We start from the raw sequence: 18,237 nt of genomic DNA on the forward strand, positions 1-18,237 counted from the left end.
AACACAAAGAATCTACTTCTATTGACTGTTTCAAATACATTTTATAAAGACGTATTGAGAATTAAATGAATAATCAGCTTTCAAATAGGTTACAATTTAGTAAGTGGAGCATACCCTGACCATAGTGAGGATAAGTGGTTCAGAAAATGGATGAATAATTGGAGCATATTCTTTTTTAAAAAATAAATGAATAACCAAGTATTCCTTCAGTTCATATTTCCTACAATAAACATTTTTTTAAAATGCACAATATAATTGACAACCAAAAACATTTGACTTCTCATTCACTAATTATGAGCTTCAGCAATTAGGTATAATAGTTATATCAAAATATATGAAAGAACATATACATGTAATTATTATTTGTTAAATATGAGTGGTATCAAATTATGCAAAATCAAATAATTTTTCATGATTACTTAAAAATAATAAAAATAATGCTTTGATTTTTTTTTTTTTTTTTTTTTGGATGCTAACAAAATAATTGGGCCCTAATAAAATGTCTGAACTTTTTCAGGATGACATAGCATCAGCATCATTAGCCATAAATGCTAATTGGGACATCTCTGAAAGCAAATTTCTCACCGCTGCTCTGCGGTCCAGTGCGAGTCTTCATCGATTCTCAGTGGCTCGTCCAAGTCTGCTGCCGTCGGCGTCCGCTCCTGAAAGCCAAATGCGCCGTAGATGTCAGTTCCCTTTGGCATAGAAATGCAATATTTTATCATCGACAAACGATTCGCTCCCTGAAACATTACATTAGGCTATGAAAACTTCATGTGCTGGACATTGTTCAGGAAAAGGCTATATTTTGCCTTAAAAGCTATAAGCCATGACTGAAAGTTGCTTTAATAACCTACTTTAATATGTGAGTGCAATAATTTGCCATTAAAACAATACATTTGTTCACAAAAAGGCATTTTTGGCTGATTATGATGTCACCTTGTCACTAAAATGTCATTTGTTGAGGAAAAGGCCATTTTTATTCTAAAATGTAGCAAGCCTCCCACCCCCAAAAAGGTTAGCTTCACCACCAAGGGTAATATTAGACTATTAAAACAGTATTTGTTCACCAAAACGCAAAAAAAAAAAAAAAAAGCTAAGTTCACCCAGGAAGGGTGTAGTTTTACATGGAAATGCAATATTTTGTATTTAAAAAAAAGAAAATATTCCCCAAAACGCGACATTAGGCTATGACAAAAGAATGACTCACAACAAGCGTTCTTGTCATCGCACTCATAAATATTTTATGCACAGATGCTTTGTTGGAGACTAAAATCCAGGAAAAAAAAGCCCATCTTAAAAATTATTTTATATTTGTAATAGCAAAATGTCATGTTTTCATGCTTGAATGTGGTCTTTTGTGAGCAAATAATCACATTGACTTTCAAATGGGAACATCTTATTTGAATAAAAATTTGTATTCGAAAGCAAAATGTGTATTTGTACCTGTTAGTTTTTAAGAAACAGTGCTTTGACTGAAAACAGTTGCTTTTATCGCTTAATATAGACAATTTGTGGGCAAATAGTGTTTTCATGACAAATGGGTGAATTTCTGTGTGAAACAACACCTTTCTTGGCCAAATATATAACTTTAGGGGCAAGATGCAGTGTTTTGGGGCCAATGTATGACAACTTTTTGTGATCAACTATGGTCACAGACGACTTTACACGATGAGGTAAGCGCAGAGGACTCGCCCTAATATAGCCCACCAAGTGAGCGGCGGCGTCTCGGTAGGCCAGCTGCTCCCTCAGCGCTTCCGTTGGGCTCTCCTCGATAAGCCGAACCGGCTCCGAACTGGGATCTGTAGGGGAAAAGACATGCTAAAGCAGCGCTATCGCCTGCCCATGCTTTTACAATTTTCAGTGCTAGCATCCCCCCCATTAGAGAAAATTTCTGGGGGGGGAGTTCATTTCCACATTTCCAAAAAAGGGAGGTATGCCCTAAAAAGTGTGCAAACAAGGCTAAAGATACCACACAGGTGGTGTAGCCGAGCACTAATTCCCCTATTGCTGGAAACCGTGTCTGTGTGTGGAAATGCACATTTTCTGCAATTTACTACTTCTCACGGGCTGATTTTCTGTAGTCTGTGTTCGCAAAATTGGTGCATCCGAGCACTAAATTGCTGATTGAATGAAGCTGTATTCTCGTCTGAACGAGCACAGATGCTGCCAGTTCCCACTTTTTTAGTTTGTGTGTGAATGAAAGAAAGGTGCAAAGAAACCTACTTTTTTTTTTTTTTAAATCTGTCTGAAAGAGTCTAGATGTACCAAAAACACTGGTGCATTCAAGCACTTCTTCACTGATTGTTTCCACTTAAATAGATTTTTTTTTTGTGAAAGACACTGACTGATAAATTCCAGCCTCTGAATATACAAAATCTTTGTGCGAAAGAGGCTACTGAGTTTGCAAATTGCCGCATCCGTGCAGAGTCACTTAATGGACCCCTTTGATGGGTTCTGCGTGAAAGATACAGGCAACTAAATGTCAGCTCTACTGCTGGGCCAGTTTTGTGCAAACTGTGTGTAAACAAGACTAGAAGGTTTGCAAAATTGGTACAGACAACCACAAATTTACAATTTGATCCCTCTTGATTGGGCTCTGTGTGAAAGAGACAGGTGAATAAATGTTACACTAAGTTAATGAGGGTGAAAGGGGCTCCCCTTAGGAGACTTCCGACAAGCAAATGCTAACAATTTAGTGTCTAAGCATCCATTTTAATGATTTTAATGTCCCGTCTGCACTGACCCGAATGAGGCTGATTGAAGTCTATTTAAGTGGCGCATCTGGGGAGTAAGTTTGTGTGTGTGTGCGCGCGCGCACCTGTCAGGGAGCTGATGTGTTCGCTGGAGTCGTCTTTACTGAGTCCGTCCTCCTCCGTGATGTGACTCATTGGAACGTTGAGACTCAAACTATCTTCATCCGATGGCTACACACACAACACACACGCACACAACATAACGCACACATTATCCACAGGAAAGACGCCCACTTTAAATATTAATAAATCATCTAATTTTTTGACCCTCCTTTGGAGGGTCAAGACATTTATTTTACGTCCACAATGATGAACGTATTGTTCAATTAATCTCTGAAACTTCCTCAATCCAAATGAAATGTTTAAATAACATTCACATTATTTTAACAAGCAAAAAAAGTTACCCTATTATTCAAGTGATTTTTGTTTTAAATATTAATAAATTGCCCATTTTATTGTCACTCTAATTTAATTACATTTGTATTAAGTGAAAATACATTGTAATAGGAATTTCTAACAATTATATACCACTATCATTTTCAATAATCAAAAATTAAATCTTAAAGACAATCTTATTACAATTTTCTACATTTTAACATTGTACATTTGACATTTTAACATTCAACATAACATTGCAATAAATTGTCATATTTTTAAAACTTTTTTTTTATTTGAACACATTGAATTAAATCAATACAAAATACTGATACTCTTCAGTGTCCATTAATAAAAATAAATGTTACCCCTTCTAACACCAAATAGCAGGGGTCAACCTTATGTGAGGGGAGACGTAATCTCTGAGCAAAACCAAACATGCAGCTCTCACAAAAGGAACAACAAAAACAATGATGATGGGCAAAATCCAGACACTTATACTGTACATGCTTCCAGAAAAAGCAATTGGATTTATGAAAAACTGGTGGAGTCAGGACCAACATCAATGTCACAAGTTTATCTGTCTGTCTGTCTGTCTATAGTATGATACACACCTTAAATATTCCACCAGCAGTATGCTGCTGCTCTCATAAAAAACTTTTTGGAAAGTATGGGATGAAGTGCAATGCAGAAGAACCATAAACTGATTTGGTGATTTAAGATTGCAGCAAAAGCAATGGTAATTTTCAAAAAGTAAGTCATTACAAACATCAGCCGTAGGTTTACAGTACATGTAATACACACAATATATTCCAACATACACAGCGTACCTCTGTTGCTGATAGCCTCTTGTCTCCAATATCGCTGCCGACTCCCGAGTCACTGTCCTGCTTCCTTTGGTGCTCCATGTCCTCCACACTACACACACACACACACACACACACACACACACACACACACAACACACACACACACACACACCACACACACACACACACACACACACCTGAAGCTCAGTTCTCTCTCTCTTTCTTGCTTTCTGTACCCACACATAAACTGACTTGAAAGCCTTTAAACCAAAGGGTTGAAGTTTCGTAGCCCTGCTCGAGTACTTTTCGTCATTATGTCCCTCGGTAAGACTTAAAGCACAATTACTTTGAATGAATGTGGTTGGATGCTTGGTGGTGAGCTGAAGTGCCGGAGGCGTAGAATGGGAGTCACACTTCTGTCAGGCTACACAAGTTGCTTCCCACCACCAGGGTTTGACGAATGAATGAATGTGTGCAACTGTACAGAAGTACAAGTGGTATGCAGGGAGTCTTCGGGTTAAGACAGTTTCGACCAAATTCGTTTCGACTTTACAACGCCTGTCCCCCGTCCGCCATTTTGTCTGGCTAATGCTTGTCTGTGTTTGTGCGCCAGGAGTATCTTTGCATTTTTTGCCCTCTTTTAGACATTATTGCCCCAAAGAAGAAAGCTCTCTTTTAACTATGCTTCTGCAATCAAAAGAAAATCCATTACCACAGAAACAAAGCTCAAGATCATAAAAAGATTGGAGAAAGAAGAGACAGCAACACCACCGAGGCTTCAGTCAGTTGACCGTGGTTATGATTATTAAAGACAAAACCCGTATTTTAGCGCATGTGAAGGGTTCCGTTCCTATGTCGGATACAATGATCACAAAACAAGAATCTTTGATACTTGGCGAGATGGAGAGGATTGAGGACCAGGTTCCTTTGCAATAGCTAAGCGCAGCCTCCCCTTCCTCTCTGTTCAAAGTATTTTGATGTAAATTCTGACTTTAATGCTGGAATCTGACTTAAGTCGAAATTTGAGTTAAGTCGCAGCTGGAAGAACGGATCACAGTTGTAGACTGAGGACTCCCAGTATGCGTAAATGGTATACATCAGACATGTCCAAAGTCCGGCCCCCGGGCCAATTGCGGCCCGTGGACAAATTTTTACCGGCCCGCGGCCTCTATCATGAAATCAATAATATGCGGCCCGCCAGCACTGTTGACCACAGTATAAAATACATGTGTACAAAAAGCTATTTTTCATATTTTTCATTTCACCAGAAGATGGCAGTAGCCCTGTGGCCGCACTCTGGCCGCCGTGACCCTTGACCTTGTGTGATCGTTTCAGCCCAGCCCATTTCTAACATGGCGTCTGTAAACAAAAAAAGGAAAGTTGACCGCGAGGGCCGCCGCTTCCAGGACAAGTGGAAATTTGAGTATTTTTTCACTGAAATACGAAACAACTGTGTCTGCCTAATTTGCCAAGAGACTGTGGCTGTTTTCAAGGAATTCAACATCGAGAGGCACTACCAGACGAAACATGCTAGCTACGACAAGCTAACTGGGAACAAACGCGGTGAAAAAGTGAAGCAACTGGAAGCTGTTTTAACGGCACAGCAAAGCTTTTTCACAAGAGTCCGTGAGTCAAATGAAAATGCCACAAAGGCAAGCTACGAAGTGGCAACGCTGATTGCAAAGCACTGCAAACCTTTCACTGAGGGTGAATTTATTAAAGACTGTGTAATGAAAATGGTTGAGAAAATTTGTCCCGCGAAGAAGCAAGAGTTTGCCAATATTTGCCTGGCTCGTAATACTGTGGTACGGAGAATTGAAGACGTTTCATTAGATATTAAGAGACAGTTAGAGGCAAAAGGAACTGAGTTTGACTTTTTCTCGTTAGCGTGCGATGAAAGCACGGATGCGTCCGACACCGCTCAGTTACTGATCTTTTTAAGAGGAGTGGACAATGACATGAACGTGAGTGAAGAGCTTCTGGACCTCCAGAGTCTGAAGGGCCAAACAAGAGGAACGGATTTATTTGTTTCTGTTTGTTCCACCGTAGATGACATGAAACTACAGTGGAATAAAGTCACCGGGATTATTACGGACGGCGCACCTGCCATGGCTGGCGAGCGGAGTGGATTATCAAGCCTTGTCTGTAACAAAGTCAGCGAAGAAGGAGGCACCGCTATTAAACTCCACTGTATTATTCATCAAGAAGTTCTCTGTGCCAAATATATGAAATATGATAATGTTATGAAACCAGTGATAAAGACTATTAATTATATTCGCTCCAAAGCGCTGTGCCACCGCCAGTTTCAACAGTTTCTTCTCGACATCCAGGCTGAATACGGAGATGTTTTGTATCACACCGACGTAACGTGGCTCAGTCGGGGGTCTGCGCTGCAGCGCTTCTTCTCTCTCAGGGAGGAAATTGGACAATTCTTGACTAAAAAGGGACAACCCATGCCACAATTAAATGATCCTGTTTGGCTGGCTGATTTGGGATTTTTAGCTGACATAACGCGACATCTGAATGCGCTGAACACAAGCCTTCAAGGGCAAAATGCAGTGGTAAGCCAACTGTATTCACACATCAAAGCCTTTCGGACCAAGCTGCTACTTTTCCAAAGACACCTGTCACAGGCGCAGCCCAATACCGCACATTTCCCGTCGCTGCAGGAAATTGTGACCAGTTTCCCACAGATCAATATCAGTGCGCAAATGACAAAGTATGCAGCAGACATCTCATCTCTGGTTGAGGAGTTTCAGCAGCGCTTTCGGGACTTTGCAGCTATTGAAAAGGAGATCACGCTTTTTTCCTCTCCTTTCTCCGTGGACCCTGATGACGCTCCAGACCACCTTCAACTGGAGCTCATTGAGCTGCAGTGTGACGCCGAGCATCGCAGTCGGCACCAACAGCTCCCTCTTGTCAACTTCTACCGCCAGCTGGATGAAGGCAGGTTCCAAGCAATTCGGACATTTGCTAAGAAAATGCTGAGCTTGTTTGGCTCCACATACATGTGCGAGAAGACATTCTCCGTTATGAACATTAACAAGAGCCGCATGAGGACGAGACTGAGTGACTCTCTCACCTGCGTGACGTCTTGCGCATCAAAACCACTGCTCTTGAGCCAGACATGGACTACATACTGCAGTCAAGATCCCAGTATCACCCTTCACATTAGTGCAGGCAAGACCTTTGTTAAGTCCTCTGAGTTGAATAAATTCTTAAATCTCAGTTAATTAATTTTTTTGTGATGGTCAAAATCACAGTTTGAATATGCAGTGATCATTGTTTTGTTTTCAGCACTTTTCCTACAGTGAGCATATAATAGTGAATAATATGTAATGTTTCACATGAACTTAGATATCCTTTATAGTTTTCTTAATTTTTTGTGGTTTGTGATTTCGGTAAAAACCTAAATGTAAAAAAAAATGTAAAAGTAAAAGTATGCCATTTGTAATTAAATTAAAAAAAATCCCAAAAAGTTAATTTGTATTTAATGTTAATGGTTCAAAGAATGTCAGGCTAAATAGTCGGCCCCCACACATTTTCACCTTACCAAATCTGGCCCTCTTTGCAAAAAGTTTGGACACCCCTGGTATACATTAATTATGATGATGAAAGGACAATCCCAGAAAGGAGCAGTTGTTCACAAGCAAGTATGAGATGTGGATCACCTCTTTGTGAACAACTCCATGAGCACATAGTCTAACAGTTAAAAAAAACATTTCTTAATTGGGAATTGCAAGGAATTAAGGGATTTAATAATTCAGGGTCCATAATATAATCAAAAGATTCAGAGAATCTGGGGAAATCTCTGCAGGTAATCGGCAAGGTTGAAAACCAACATTGATTGCGTGTGAACTTCAATTTCTCAGACAGTAATGTATTAAAACAGGCATCCAGCAGCTCTGTGGGTAGAGAACACTTGATAAAATAATTCTCCGTTGACGTAGTTTATCGCTACAGCATCAAATGAAAGTTAAAACTATCAAGTAAAGCAAAGCCATATATCAACTAGACGCCGATGCCTTCTCTTGGCCCAAGTTCATCAAAGATGACGCAAACCGGAAAAGAGTGCTTTGGTTTGACGCATCCACATTTCAAAATAGATTTGTAAATAATGGATGTCGTGTTCTCCGGGCCATAGAGGAAATGGACCATCCGGATTATGTGCGCAAAGTTCAAAAGTCAGTATCTGTTAGTACTAATAGCTTGGGTAACTTGCACATCTGGGAAGGCACCATTAACGCTGAAAGGTACATGCAGGATTTGGAGTAACATATGCTGCCATCCATACAATGGCTTTTGCACGTGTGGCTTCTTGGTAAAAGGGTGAATGTACTAGACTGGCCTCACAATCATCCAGACCTGTCTCCCATTGAAAATGAACTAGTTAGCAATTGAGGCATGGTGTCTATTAACATTAAAAAAGGAACTGTCATTATTTTAGGAAAGAACTTAACCTTAAATGCGGATATTTTGTTTGATTAGGAAATTCATCGTCACTAGCATTAGCCTTCTGAAATGTAACTCACCGCGTCAGGCTGAGGCGCTCCATAACAGGGAGGTAGAGCGCATCGGCCATCTTGTCGCTGCGACACGCCTCCATGCTGAGATACTTGAAAATATGAACTTTACCCTTAAGACAGATCTGGGGGATTGGGGGGAGGGAGAGAGAGAACAGGTTTTAGTCTCAAGATAGGTTCCTAATTCCAGGAGATAGTTTTCGACCAGAGAGGTTTTTCAGTCCAAAATTAAAATTCTCACCCTGAGATTAGCCCACTACCAAGTAATAATTCCAAGAGAGAGTTTTAGTCTGGATAGAAGGTAAAAATAATTTGCAAACATTTAAAAAAAAGTTTCCAAAGCCATCATTATGTGATGTGTGTAGAATTATTAAAAGAATACATTTAAATTTTGATAAGGCTGGAACATAACAAAAAGTGGAAAAAAGTGAACAGCTATGAATACTTTCCAGATATGCCATTTATAAACGGGTGGGTACTGCGGCAGAGGAATTTTTGGAACCGACAGATCTGGGCGGCGGTACCTGTGCTGGGGGGCTCTGAAGCGGATTGTTCTCCAGCCGCAGGGCCTGTAGCTGCACCATCTTCCGGTAGCTCAGTGGAATGGTAGACACCTTGTTGCACGAAAAGTCCAACTTGACCAGAGGAAGGTCAGCCAGGTCTGCGTGCACACAGCAACAGCTAAACTATGCTAAAAAACGTTGCAATCTTACCAAATGTTGACACACCAACTGTTCGCGTTTGTAGTAGCTGATTAAAGAGCACAATTCACCAAAGCGAGTTCCGGATTCATGTATCTTTTATGGCTGTATGTTAACATGTTAGAATCCCTTCTCATTACAAATAGTACTCAAATATAGGGCATGATTCGAATTTCTTAATGATGTGCCTTCACACTTTCTGTATTGAGGTTGCTACTCATGTAATACGTTAGCAAGTACGCATTTGATATGTGCTCATTAGAAATAATACCCGACACCATGTGAAATTCATCTAGAGAAACAAGTTCTATATTCAAGCTGCTGTCTTGCTATATATTAGCATAGCAACTAAAGCATGTTGGCATTTGTCAAGTTCTCATGGGAAAATACCCAATGTGATGATTTAAAATTATATGCTTGAGGAATTTCTGTATTGAAATTGTAATTCTCATATATGTAGAGATGAAAGTGGACTTTTGTGAAAATTCCTGAAAATACAAATGTGAGTACTAGAGGGGTCCGGGGTGATGTCCCCCCGGTAAATTTTTGAAAAAATGGCTGTGTTGCATTCTGGCAATATCTGTGAACAAAATTCAGACAAAAATTTAAAGTAAAATTAAAAGGAAAAAGTCCTCACCAAAAAAAAAAAAAATTGGGCAAAAGTTCCCCAAGGGCCAAGCCCAGATTTTTTTGCCCCCCAACCCCCTATCAGTGGATAGCACAAAATCAAATTTGTCATTAAAATATGCCATCTTATCTCAAGACAAATGAGTTAAGTGAACTATTCAGTAAAAAGACATCCAAAATTGTCCTTTTCCCCACATTATACATATTATAGTAAAGATATAGAATATACACGAAAATATATCCTAGAATTTCTACACCGTACAGCAAAACATGTTAAAGAAGTTGATCTGTAGTAATTACTATTAACGTTTAAGTCTCAAAGTTCTTACGTCGCGTTGTACTGATACACTCGACCACATTGCTCACTATCTTAGATATAGATCTAGTAATACTACGCACCACGGGACTGCCGTACATAGGAGGCCGGCTTGCGAGAACGCGCCTTTATGTGCACGCGCGCGATGTATTGACCACACCTGAATCAAGCAACGAGGTGGATGATAGTCTAATGTTTTTTTTCGACGCAATGAGCACCCCTGGTGTAACTGAATTTCCTTTGACATGCCTCATAGTGTAAATGACTTTCGACGTAAATGCGCTCGCATTATGTGAAGCAGTTCTGAACATGCGCTTTCGTACATGCGCAGTACGGTTAACTTGCATTTCCTGTTTCCAGATGAATACCGGTCGGAACAACATTGTTTGGTTAACAACATTTATGAAATAAACATGTAAATTAACGTCAAGACCACAAAAAATAAGCGACGTTTTGAGAGAATGCGAAGGGAGGGGCGTTACTCTTACTAGTGTTAGTGCCTCAACATGGCTACGCTTGTGAAAGCAAAACAACGAACTCAAACACATGTTCGTCCAATGTTAACGGATTAATTTTAGGCAATTTTTCCTCAATTTTCCGGGGCTATTTTCATGAAAATTTCGGAGGACTTTCATCACTGTATATGTTAGCAAATAAACAGATAGGATTCCAGCAATTCTCATTTGAAATCCAAAATTGTAAAATCCTTATTGATCTACTGTAGCCTTTCTGTACTCACTGTGATGTATTTCTGCATATTTGTTAGAATTAAGCCTTTCTTTCAGTACTACACTGACCTGTCCACTGAGGTCACAAACTCAACATTGTCTGCATAGGTTCTGAGATGTTAACTTGCTTGTTATCATTAGTAGCATTTCATCAAGTTCCCATTTAGAACGGTACCTGACACCAGAGCATCCTTATCAAGCAAGTTACATATTCATGTTGCTCTATGGTGGTGGTTTAACATATCAACTGTTATCATATTACCTTTTTATCAGTTTTCATTTAGCTTTAGAAGTATATCCTCTGTCCACTGAGGCCTGATACATTCCAGATTCAACATGTCTGCACGAGTTTGTTACATACCCAGATGTTAGGATGCTACCTGTTAGCATTTACAATTTTGTTGCAGCGTTGGAGGCCAACAAACCTTCTGGAAGAACGCACAGCAGGTTGCGTCGTACATTGAGCTCCCTTAGAGCTCTCAGTCGTCCAATGTGCCGAGGAAGAGTTGTGAGTTCGTTACAGCTGATGTCCTGCAGAAAGAGACAAACTCAACCTTTATACGTTTTTTTTTTTAAACTGTAATTGTGATAGTAGTCCACAAAAATGGCGTTAACGGTCACCAGTTCCATGAGGCGGCGTAGTTGTCCGACGCTCTCGGGTAGGCTGACAAGTTTGTTGTTGCTGGCATTGAGGACTCTGAGTGGTAAAGTGCACAGGCAAGCTGGTAGAGAGCTCAGCTGGTTGCGACTGAGAGGATAATACAAGAAGAAATGCCATCAATGTTGTCGTTTGCAAAGGAAGTGACACTCTCTACACAAAATATCCTGTATTCAAGACTTTTACAATACAGTATGTTCCTCTGGGTCATTCAGGCCAGTGCTATTTGTATGTCCTCAAAAGACTTTTCTTTAACGAGATGGGTAAAGATATGCCTGAGGCAATGAAATTACTCACATTCCAATACCGTACGATTAACTCTAATCACAAATCAAATCAGTCAATTGAGATATTGTTAGCCTACTAGCATGCTTTTTCTCATTTTGCAAAAAGTTGAAAAATTGACAAATCTTATTACGATCATGATATCTGGAATTGGATTCACTTGGCTCATGATGCGATGTGATGTGATTTTCGCCAGTTACGATACAATCATACTACTCCTGATTCACATTTCGATGTGATACAATACGATTCACAAAAAATGAGATTCAATCTGATTCATTTCAAGTTCTGATGCAATAAAAACTGCCATTAGATATGATTCACTCAACATACGAATTGAATCTAATCTGTTTCATTCCCATTCATATGCAAAACAATTTATTGTAATTAAGACACCGTGGCTTCAATTGGTTGATAACTAATCCATCGTGTTCCCTGCCTTTCACTCAAATTATGTTAGGAAACTATGATTTCTCTCAATTAATAATTGATACAATAAAAAAGAGACATTATGGTTTACACTACGATTTACCCAAATTACGACACAATATGATATGCTTCACTTCAATTAATATGCAATACTTTTTTGACTGTAGATCCGATATGATGAGGTACCTGGGTATTTTGAGTACCTTGAATTAAAAAAAAATGCTTGAGGAATTTTGTCTGCCTCGGGAAACTGTTGCTATTGATTGTAAGGATTAAGGGACGCACATGAAATATGTAACGTAGCACAACGCAGTTACGTCACCCACCTAGGCGAGGAAAGGAAAAAGAAGCGGTTGTTACGTATTTGATTTACCGAGCGGGAAGGTTGAAGTGGCAAGCAGGAATGGCGAAGACTATGAAACAAAAACATCAGAAAAAAAGACAGCTGTCTAAAGTTTGTAAGCATTTTAGCTTTATAAACAGCGAGGCAGACAGCATGACGTTTAACAGTTGGATCTTTGACCTAACCAATTACAACATCATGTCTTCTATGTTGCAGCAATTGCACTGAAGAAAACCAGAATTGTGTGAACGACTCAATACGAGGGAAGATTAACTGAGCGCAAGTTAGTAATATTAGCTTTAACGTGCCTTACAAACATGTCAGCGCTGTGGAGGGCTAAGTTTCGGTTAACTATGACTTCATGGCTAGTTCATCACAATGGTGACATTAAAGGGCTCCTGTCATGAAATGGATGATTTTTAGCATGTTATTAATGAAAAAACGCCAGCCAATATGGGCCCATGTGTTTTTTCACTACAAAACATGATTTTGACGTGTACTACTTTTTGTAACTCCCGCCATGAAAATCCTCTCGAGGGATTTGTTTTGTAGAAGAAGCAGGAAGTGATGTAAAGGACAGTAGACTCGTTTGTTTCCATTATTTTTACCTCCGGGAAGGTAGCTCGTTGTTCCTTCGTGTTAGCCAAAATGCCGGCTCGTTGCATTCCTGGACATTGCTTGAACACTCGGGAGAATGGATTTCACCTTCATAAGTTTGCAAGAGACCCGGTTCGTTGTGAAAAATGGATTGCACGGGTGCAGAGGACGAGAGCTTCGTGGGTTCCAAATAACAGGTAGGTGTGTATACAGCTACAAAAAAAATAATAGTTTGGGGCGGACCACGTAATCGGTCTCTCATAACGTAACAAAAGATCCGCGTACGAAATATGTCGATGTGCACGTCGGACGGCGTCGGGCTGCTGCGCGGACGGCGACGAATCTGAAGAACCCAGCCAAGAATGCCTCACTCATCTGTGCGCGTGCGCAGTAATGCGCCCCGGCTCGACCGGTGTTCATCGAGTACTGCGGCTATGAACATCCCCCTAAAAGCAGCACGGCTCGGCTCCATTATATGCCACACCGGCTGAGGCGCCGCTTTCGGCGTTCACGGCTTCTGCGAAGTCTGCGCTTCGGGCTTTGCGGACGGGGGCGGCTCTAAAGAACCCAGCCGGGAATGCCTCAATCAGCCGCGTGCGCGCAGCAAAGCGCCCTGGCTCGACTGTGTTGTTCATCGTGTACTGCAGCGTCTATGAACAACCCCCTAAAGCAGCACCGCTCTGCTCCGTCTTAAGCCACATCGGCCGGCTGCGATGAGCCATCGGGATGCGGTTTGGCTGTGATCGCCTATCATCTGAATATGGCTCGAAAATATAGTGTAATATTGCCCTGGTAACTTCACGCGGTTGTGTGTTCTCCTTTTCGAAAAGCGCTTCCGTGTCAGAAGGGGCGCGTTTGTCTCCCATAGTAGGGTCCACCGCGTGTTTTCATTGGCGGATGTCTGGGTGACGTCACGGACGGAGGACGCAGCCAATATGGCGACCACTTGGATGTCGTAGAATGACACTTTGGCAACTTTGCGCATGGATGACGCGCTCTCCGGTCACATTTATTTTTTCGTATAGACATTGAAGTGAATAATGTTATATGTATTTTTCATTACAATATCTATTTTAGAATGTCTATAGGGATGACACTTGGGCTTTAACATGAAGACCTACGAGCACACACGTTATGAGTGAGACAAATGACCGGTCATTGCATTATTTTCTTGAATAATCTGAATCACTTTATTTTGGCAAGTAAGTCAAACCCACAAGGAATTTGTCTCTGGTAGTTGGAGACACTCGAGCACGACAACAGACAGTCAATTGACAGAATACTTTTGAGAAAGAGACATTGCAAGAACAGCCACGGAGCAATAAATGCTTGTTAGTAATCTGGCAATGACGGTCCACTTTTTTTGAGGGGTGTGCAAAAAGATGCAGAGTCATCTAGCAATTAGAGCAGTTGAGTGCCTAATGGAGCAATAGATCAGTGCAATGACCATTGTGCAAAGGGCATTGAGACTTCGAGATGGATGCAATTTCAAGTGCATAGTAGTGCGATAATCTGGGACAGTGCAGTTTGCGCAAATGAGGCAGCGTTTTGATACTACGCCAGGGAGTGGTCGAGAAAAGTATATAATAATAATTGGCCCCGAAGAAATGTGACAACAAATGCATATTTGTTTAAAGCATTCAGCAGAAATGTTCGTTCAAACAACTGGAAATAGCTGCTTAAATGAAGTTGTTCCATAACATTAAAGCTACTTACACCTTTAAAAAAAAAATTATGCCTGATGTTTTTGATAGAAGAAATCCATCCATCCATCATCAGAGCCGCTAATCACAGGGGTCGCGAGAGATACAAGAAATGCAAATTTTAAATTATTTTTTTAAAATTCATATTAGTGTTTTGAAATTTCCTGTGGAAATGTTTCTAGATATTATCATTAAGTGAAATCTTATTTTCTCATGCTCTTTAACTGAGCAAAAAATTTTTTGTATGAATACCGTAATTTCAGACTTTTTTCACACTGCGGTTTACGCGGTGATGCGACTATTTATTATTATTTTTTTTTAACGGCTGCAAGGGGGCACTTGAGTGGAAAAGGTAAGAGTGAGACCAGTGGAATATATGTGCCAAGGACTGACTTTAACCGGTCCGGCATTGTTAGCACTGCGCTAGCGTGTTATTGCCGTATCTCAGTGATTTTTACCAGAATGTGTTTTTTTTTTTTTTTTTTAAACGCCTCTGTTAGCGCGGCATTTGCGTTCGCATGGTGGTCTTAGCGTTAAACTCTGTGTGCCGTCTTTGTGTAAATATCTTGTGTTTCAATGTGGGTACTTTTACACAGCTATGGCGTATGTATGTACCAAATGGTATTTCCTTTACAAATGTACTGGGTGAGGCTTATAACCAAATATTTGAAGTCTACATCCCGAGATACAACTCACTTATTTCCTCGTTTCAACATTTTTTTTTTTTTTGGGGTGTACCTAAGGTTGAGCGAGGTGAGCGATTGGAGGCTGATGACTGCATCCGGGATGCTCCTGATGCAGTTGTGGTACAGGTTGAGGGTCTCCAAGGCCACCAGGTGGCACACTTCCGAGGGAACGTCAGACAGACGGTTCTTCGACAAATCTGAACATACGAAAACACACAAAAAGCCTTTTTAAATCAAAGTTATGGTTATAGTTCTTTTACAAGAAAAGCACCAAACCAACCAAAACAAATAATACAGAAATCTTTTCTTTCAGCAGACAAAAAGTTTTCCCTTTTTTTCCCCCTTCTTTTCTAATCAACAATCTAACATGGGTTGGTTTCACCCAAAAAATGGGCATTTGGGTAAAAGAAATATTTTAAGCAGAACAGTGAGTTTGACCTGTGAATATTCATGAATTTTGTGACACCTCAAGACTATAAGACGAGACTGAGTGTTCTTGTTGGCAAAACAATTATGTATAAACAAGTGATGGCCTCTGAGCAACCCTAACTCATTGCGTGGCTTGAGTTCAATGGCAGTGGCTTTTCTTTTTCTCCTTTGCCATTCACTCCACAAACTACGTCTTTTTTTTTCTCATGATGGCGACACGCACTTTATACTACCTACCGTTACAACATACTCTGGTTATACCATATGTCACATACACCGTTCAAATATGAGCTGCCTAAACTGTTCTGGCTTCTGACATAATAGCATTTCTCTCATTTCCCCTAATCTTGATCTTCCACTCAAAAGTAGTGGTACTGTAATTTACTTGTGGCTGCTGGTAATTAAAGTTACATAAAAGCTTGCATTTCAAGGACAAGCTTGGCGAGACCCTCTTCCATCCCTTGCAGTTGAAACAAAAAGCACTGAACACTTATGATAGCACCAGAGCAAAGTTACTTGCTTTTGCATGAGAAAAAAAAATGTATTCCAAAACTTGCTTCTGTATTAAATTTATTTAATTGTAGCGATTTGAGATGGCACGGTGTCGCAACTGGTTAGACTCTCGCCCTCCTGTGATCCTTGTGAGGATAAGCAGCTCAGAACATGGATGTATGTAAAGATTTGCTCAAGATATGCACACACGCAGATATTGAATCGCCGTTACTTTTGGGGGTTACGTTTCTTACAACCCTTTGAATAATAAAAATACACAATTAAGATGCTGTATTACTGGTAATATACCATGATGTATGAGACATAACATATTTTCGCAACCATAAGATGGACTTAAAAGTTGTAGATTTTCTCCAAAATCAAGAGCATGTACGTACACTTGCACACACTGGTTACACTGTTAGCATGTGCGCTAGCAGATGTTGTGGTGTATATGTAAGCTACCATATGATAGCGCTCACAAGCCAGAGAGGACTAATTGCTATTTACATCTGTAAGCAGACAAAGCTTACAATGCCCTACACACTCCCTGTGTAGGCAGGTCATTACTGACTATATTGGTCACACTCAAGGTGTCACATCGAAATGACACACATGATAACACCAAAGCAAATAGAATAGTGCAACTAGCAGATAATAAAACAGATAAAAGAAAGACTCACGAAATAACTGACAAAACATGCACTTTAAACGCTATATATATCTTCCTAGCCGGCATTGCAGCACGAAGGAGGTCCTTAGTGCCGCAAAGCATGTTTTATTATTTGCTAGTTATTCTTTTGTTTGCTGTGGTGTGGTAATTTTAGTTTCAATGTGACAATGTGACACTGTGAGTATGGCCAACATCGTCAATAATGACCTGCCTACACAGGCACTATGTGAGCCAATGTAATTCTTCTGCTTACAGATATAAAATGCAATTGTTCCTCACTGCCTCGTGAGTGCAATCATATGGTGACTTACGTACACACTAAAACACATGCTAGTATACCCGCTCACCGTGTAATCAGTGTGTTAAAATGTACTTTATTGGACAAGTTGAACATTTGCAAATGTGCACATCAGATGCACCACATTATAAGCGCCATGTATAATGTGGCACCTCTTCTACATAGAAGAGAATTTAAGACCTCTACGATCGTGAAAGTATGGTACATTTAGAAAAAAAAATAACCTCTGCGAATATGCGGGGCAGCGACCGGTGAACCACGAATGGGCAACGGCACACTGTACACAAAAGCACACGTGCATGCATATGCACAATAAATGCGATGAGCATAGAAAATTTAAAGACTAATAATTTGCCATAAAAATAATGGTGTATAACCACAAAACCTCTATATGTAGTGCATGTTGACTGTAAATCCCACAATAGTTAGTACCTATGGGCAGGGTGTAAACCTTAGTCTTAGGATGTTTGTGTGTGTGTGTGGGGCAGCTGCATCCTCAGGAAAAAGGCGAGACTTCTCCCTATAATAACAGACTCAACCAGAAGTGCAAAGAAAAAAAACCCACACACACACAACGCTGTACTGCACTGCCATGCTGCCGTTCTTCATCGTACCATCCCCTGCCTCAAAAGGAAATGACAATGTATTATTCAGAACAAATTTACTTTGAGGGGGGATTTACTTTATTTCTCCTGATACCAAATAGAAACTTCCACAGCACTACTTTGGATCAACTTATAGGGAAAACTGTTTCTAAAGTTTCAGTAACTTGACCGACTTTTTTTTAAATCAAGGTACAGTAATGTCCT

General features: G+C 40.2%; 1 protein-coding gene across 2 annotated transcripts in view; it reads right to left on the reverse strand.

Annotated features, from left to right (window-relative positions):
* Positions 1–18,237, reverse strand: part of lrch1 (leucine-rich repeats and calponin homology (CH) domain containing 1) — a 48,030-nt gene that overhangs the window by 14,299 nt on the left and 15,494 nt on the right. The window contains exons 2-10 of one of the 2 annotated variants that reach the window (XM_061841041.1): positions 15,589–15,733; positions 11,457–11,583; positions 11,261–11,366; positions 8,988–9,124; positions 8,473–8,588; positions 3,962–4,049; positions 2,822–2,927; positions 1,711–1,802; positions 586–662 (exon numbers count right to left, since the gene is read on the reverse strand). In XM_061841041.1, coding sequence (XP_061697025.1) covers positions 586–662; positions 1,711–1,802; positions 2,822–2,927; positions 3,962–4,049; positions 8,473–8,588; positions 8,988–9,124; positions 11,261–11,366; positions 11,457–11,583; positions 15,589–15,733 — 994 coding nt within the window. Of the gene's footprint in view, positions 1–585; positions 663–1,695; positions 1,803–2,821; positions 2,928–3,961; positions 4,050–8,472; positions 8,589–8,987; positions 9,125–11,260; positions 11,367–11,456; positions 11,584–15,588; positions 15,734–18,237 lie in introns of both variants that reach the window. The other variant, XM_061841040.1, reaches the window with a different exon arrangement.

This window comes from Syngnathoides biaculeatus, chromosome 14, assembly GCF_019802595.1.
Source record: "Syngnathoides biaculeatus isolate LvHL_M chromosome 14, ASM1980259v1, whole genome shotgun sequence".
Taxonomy (NCBI): domain Eukaryota; kingdom Metazoa; phylum Chordata; class Actinopteri; order Syngnathiformes; family Syngnathidae; genus Syngnathoides; species Syngnathoides biaculeatus.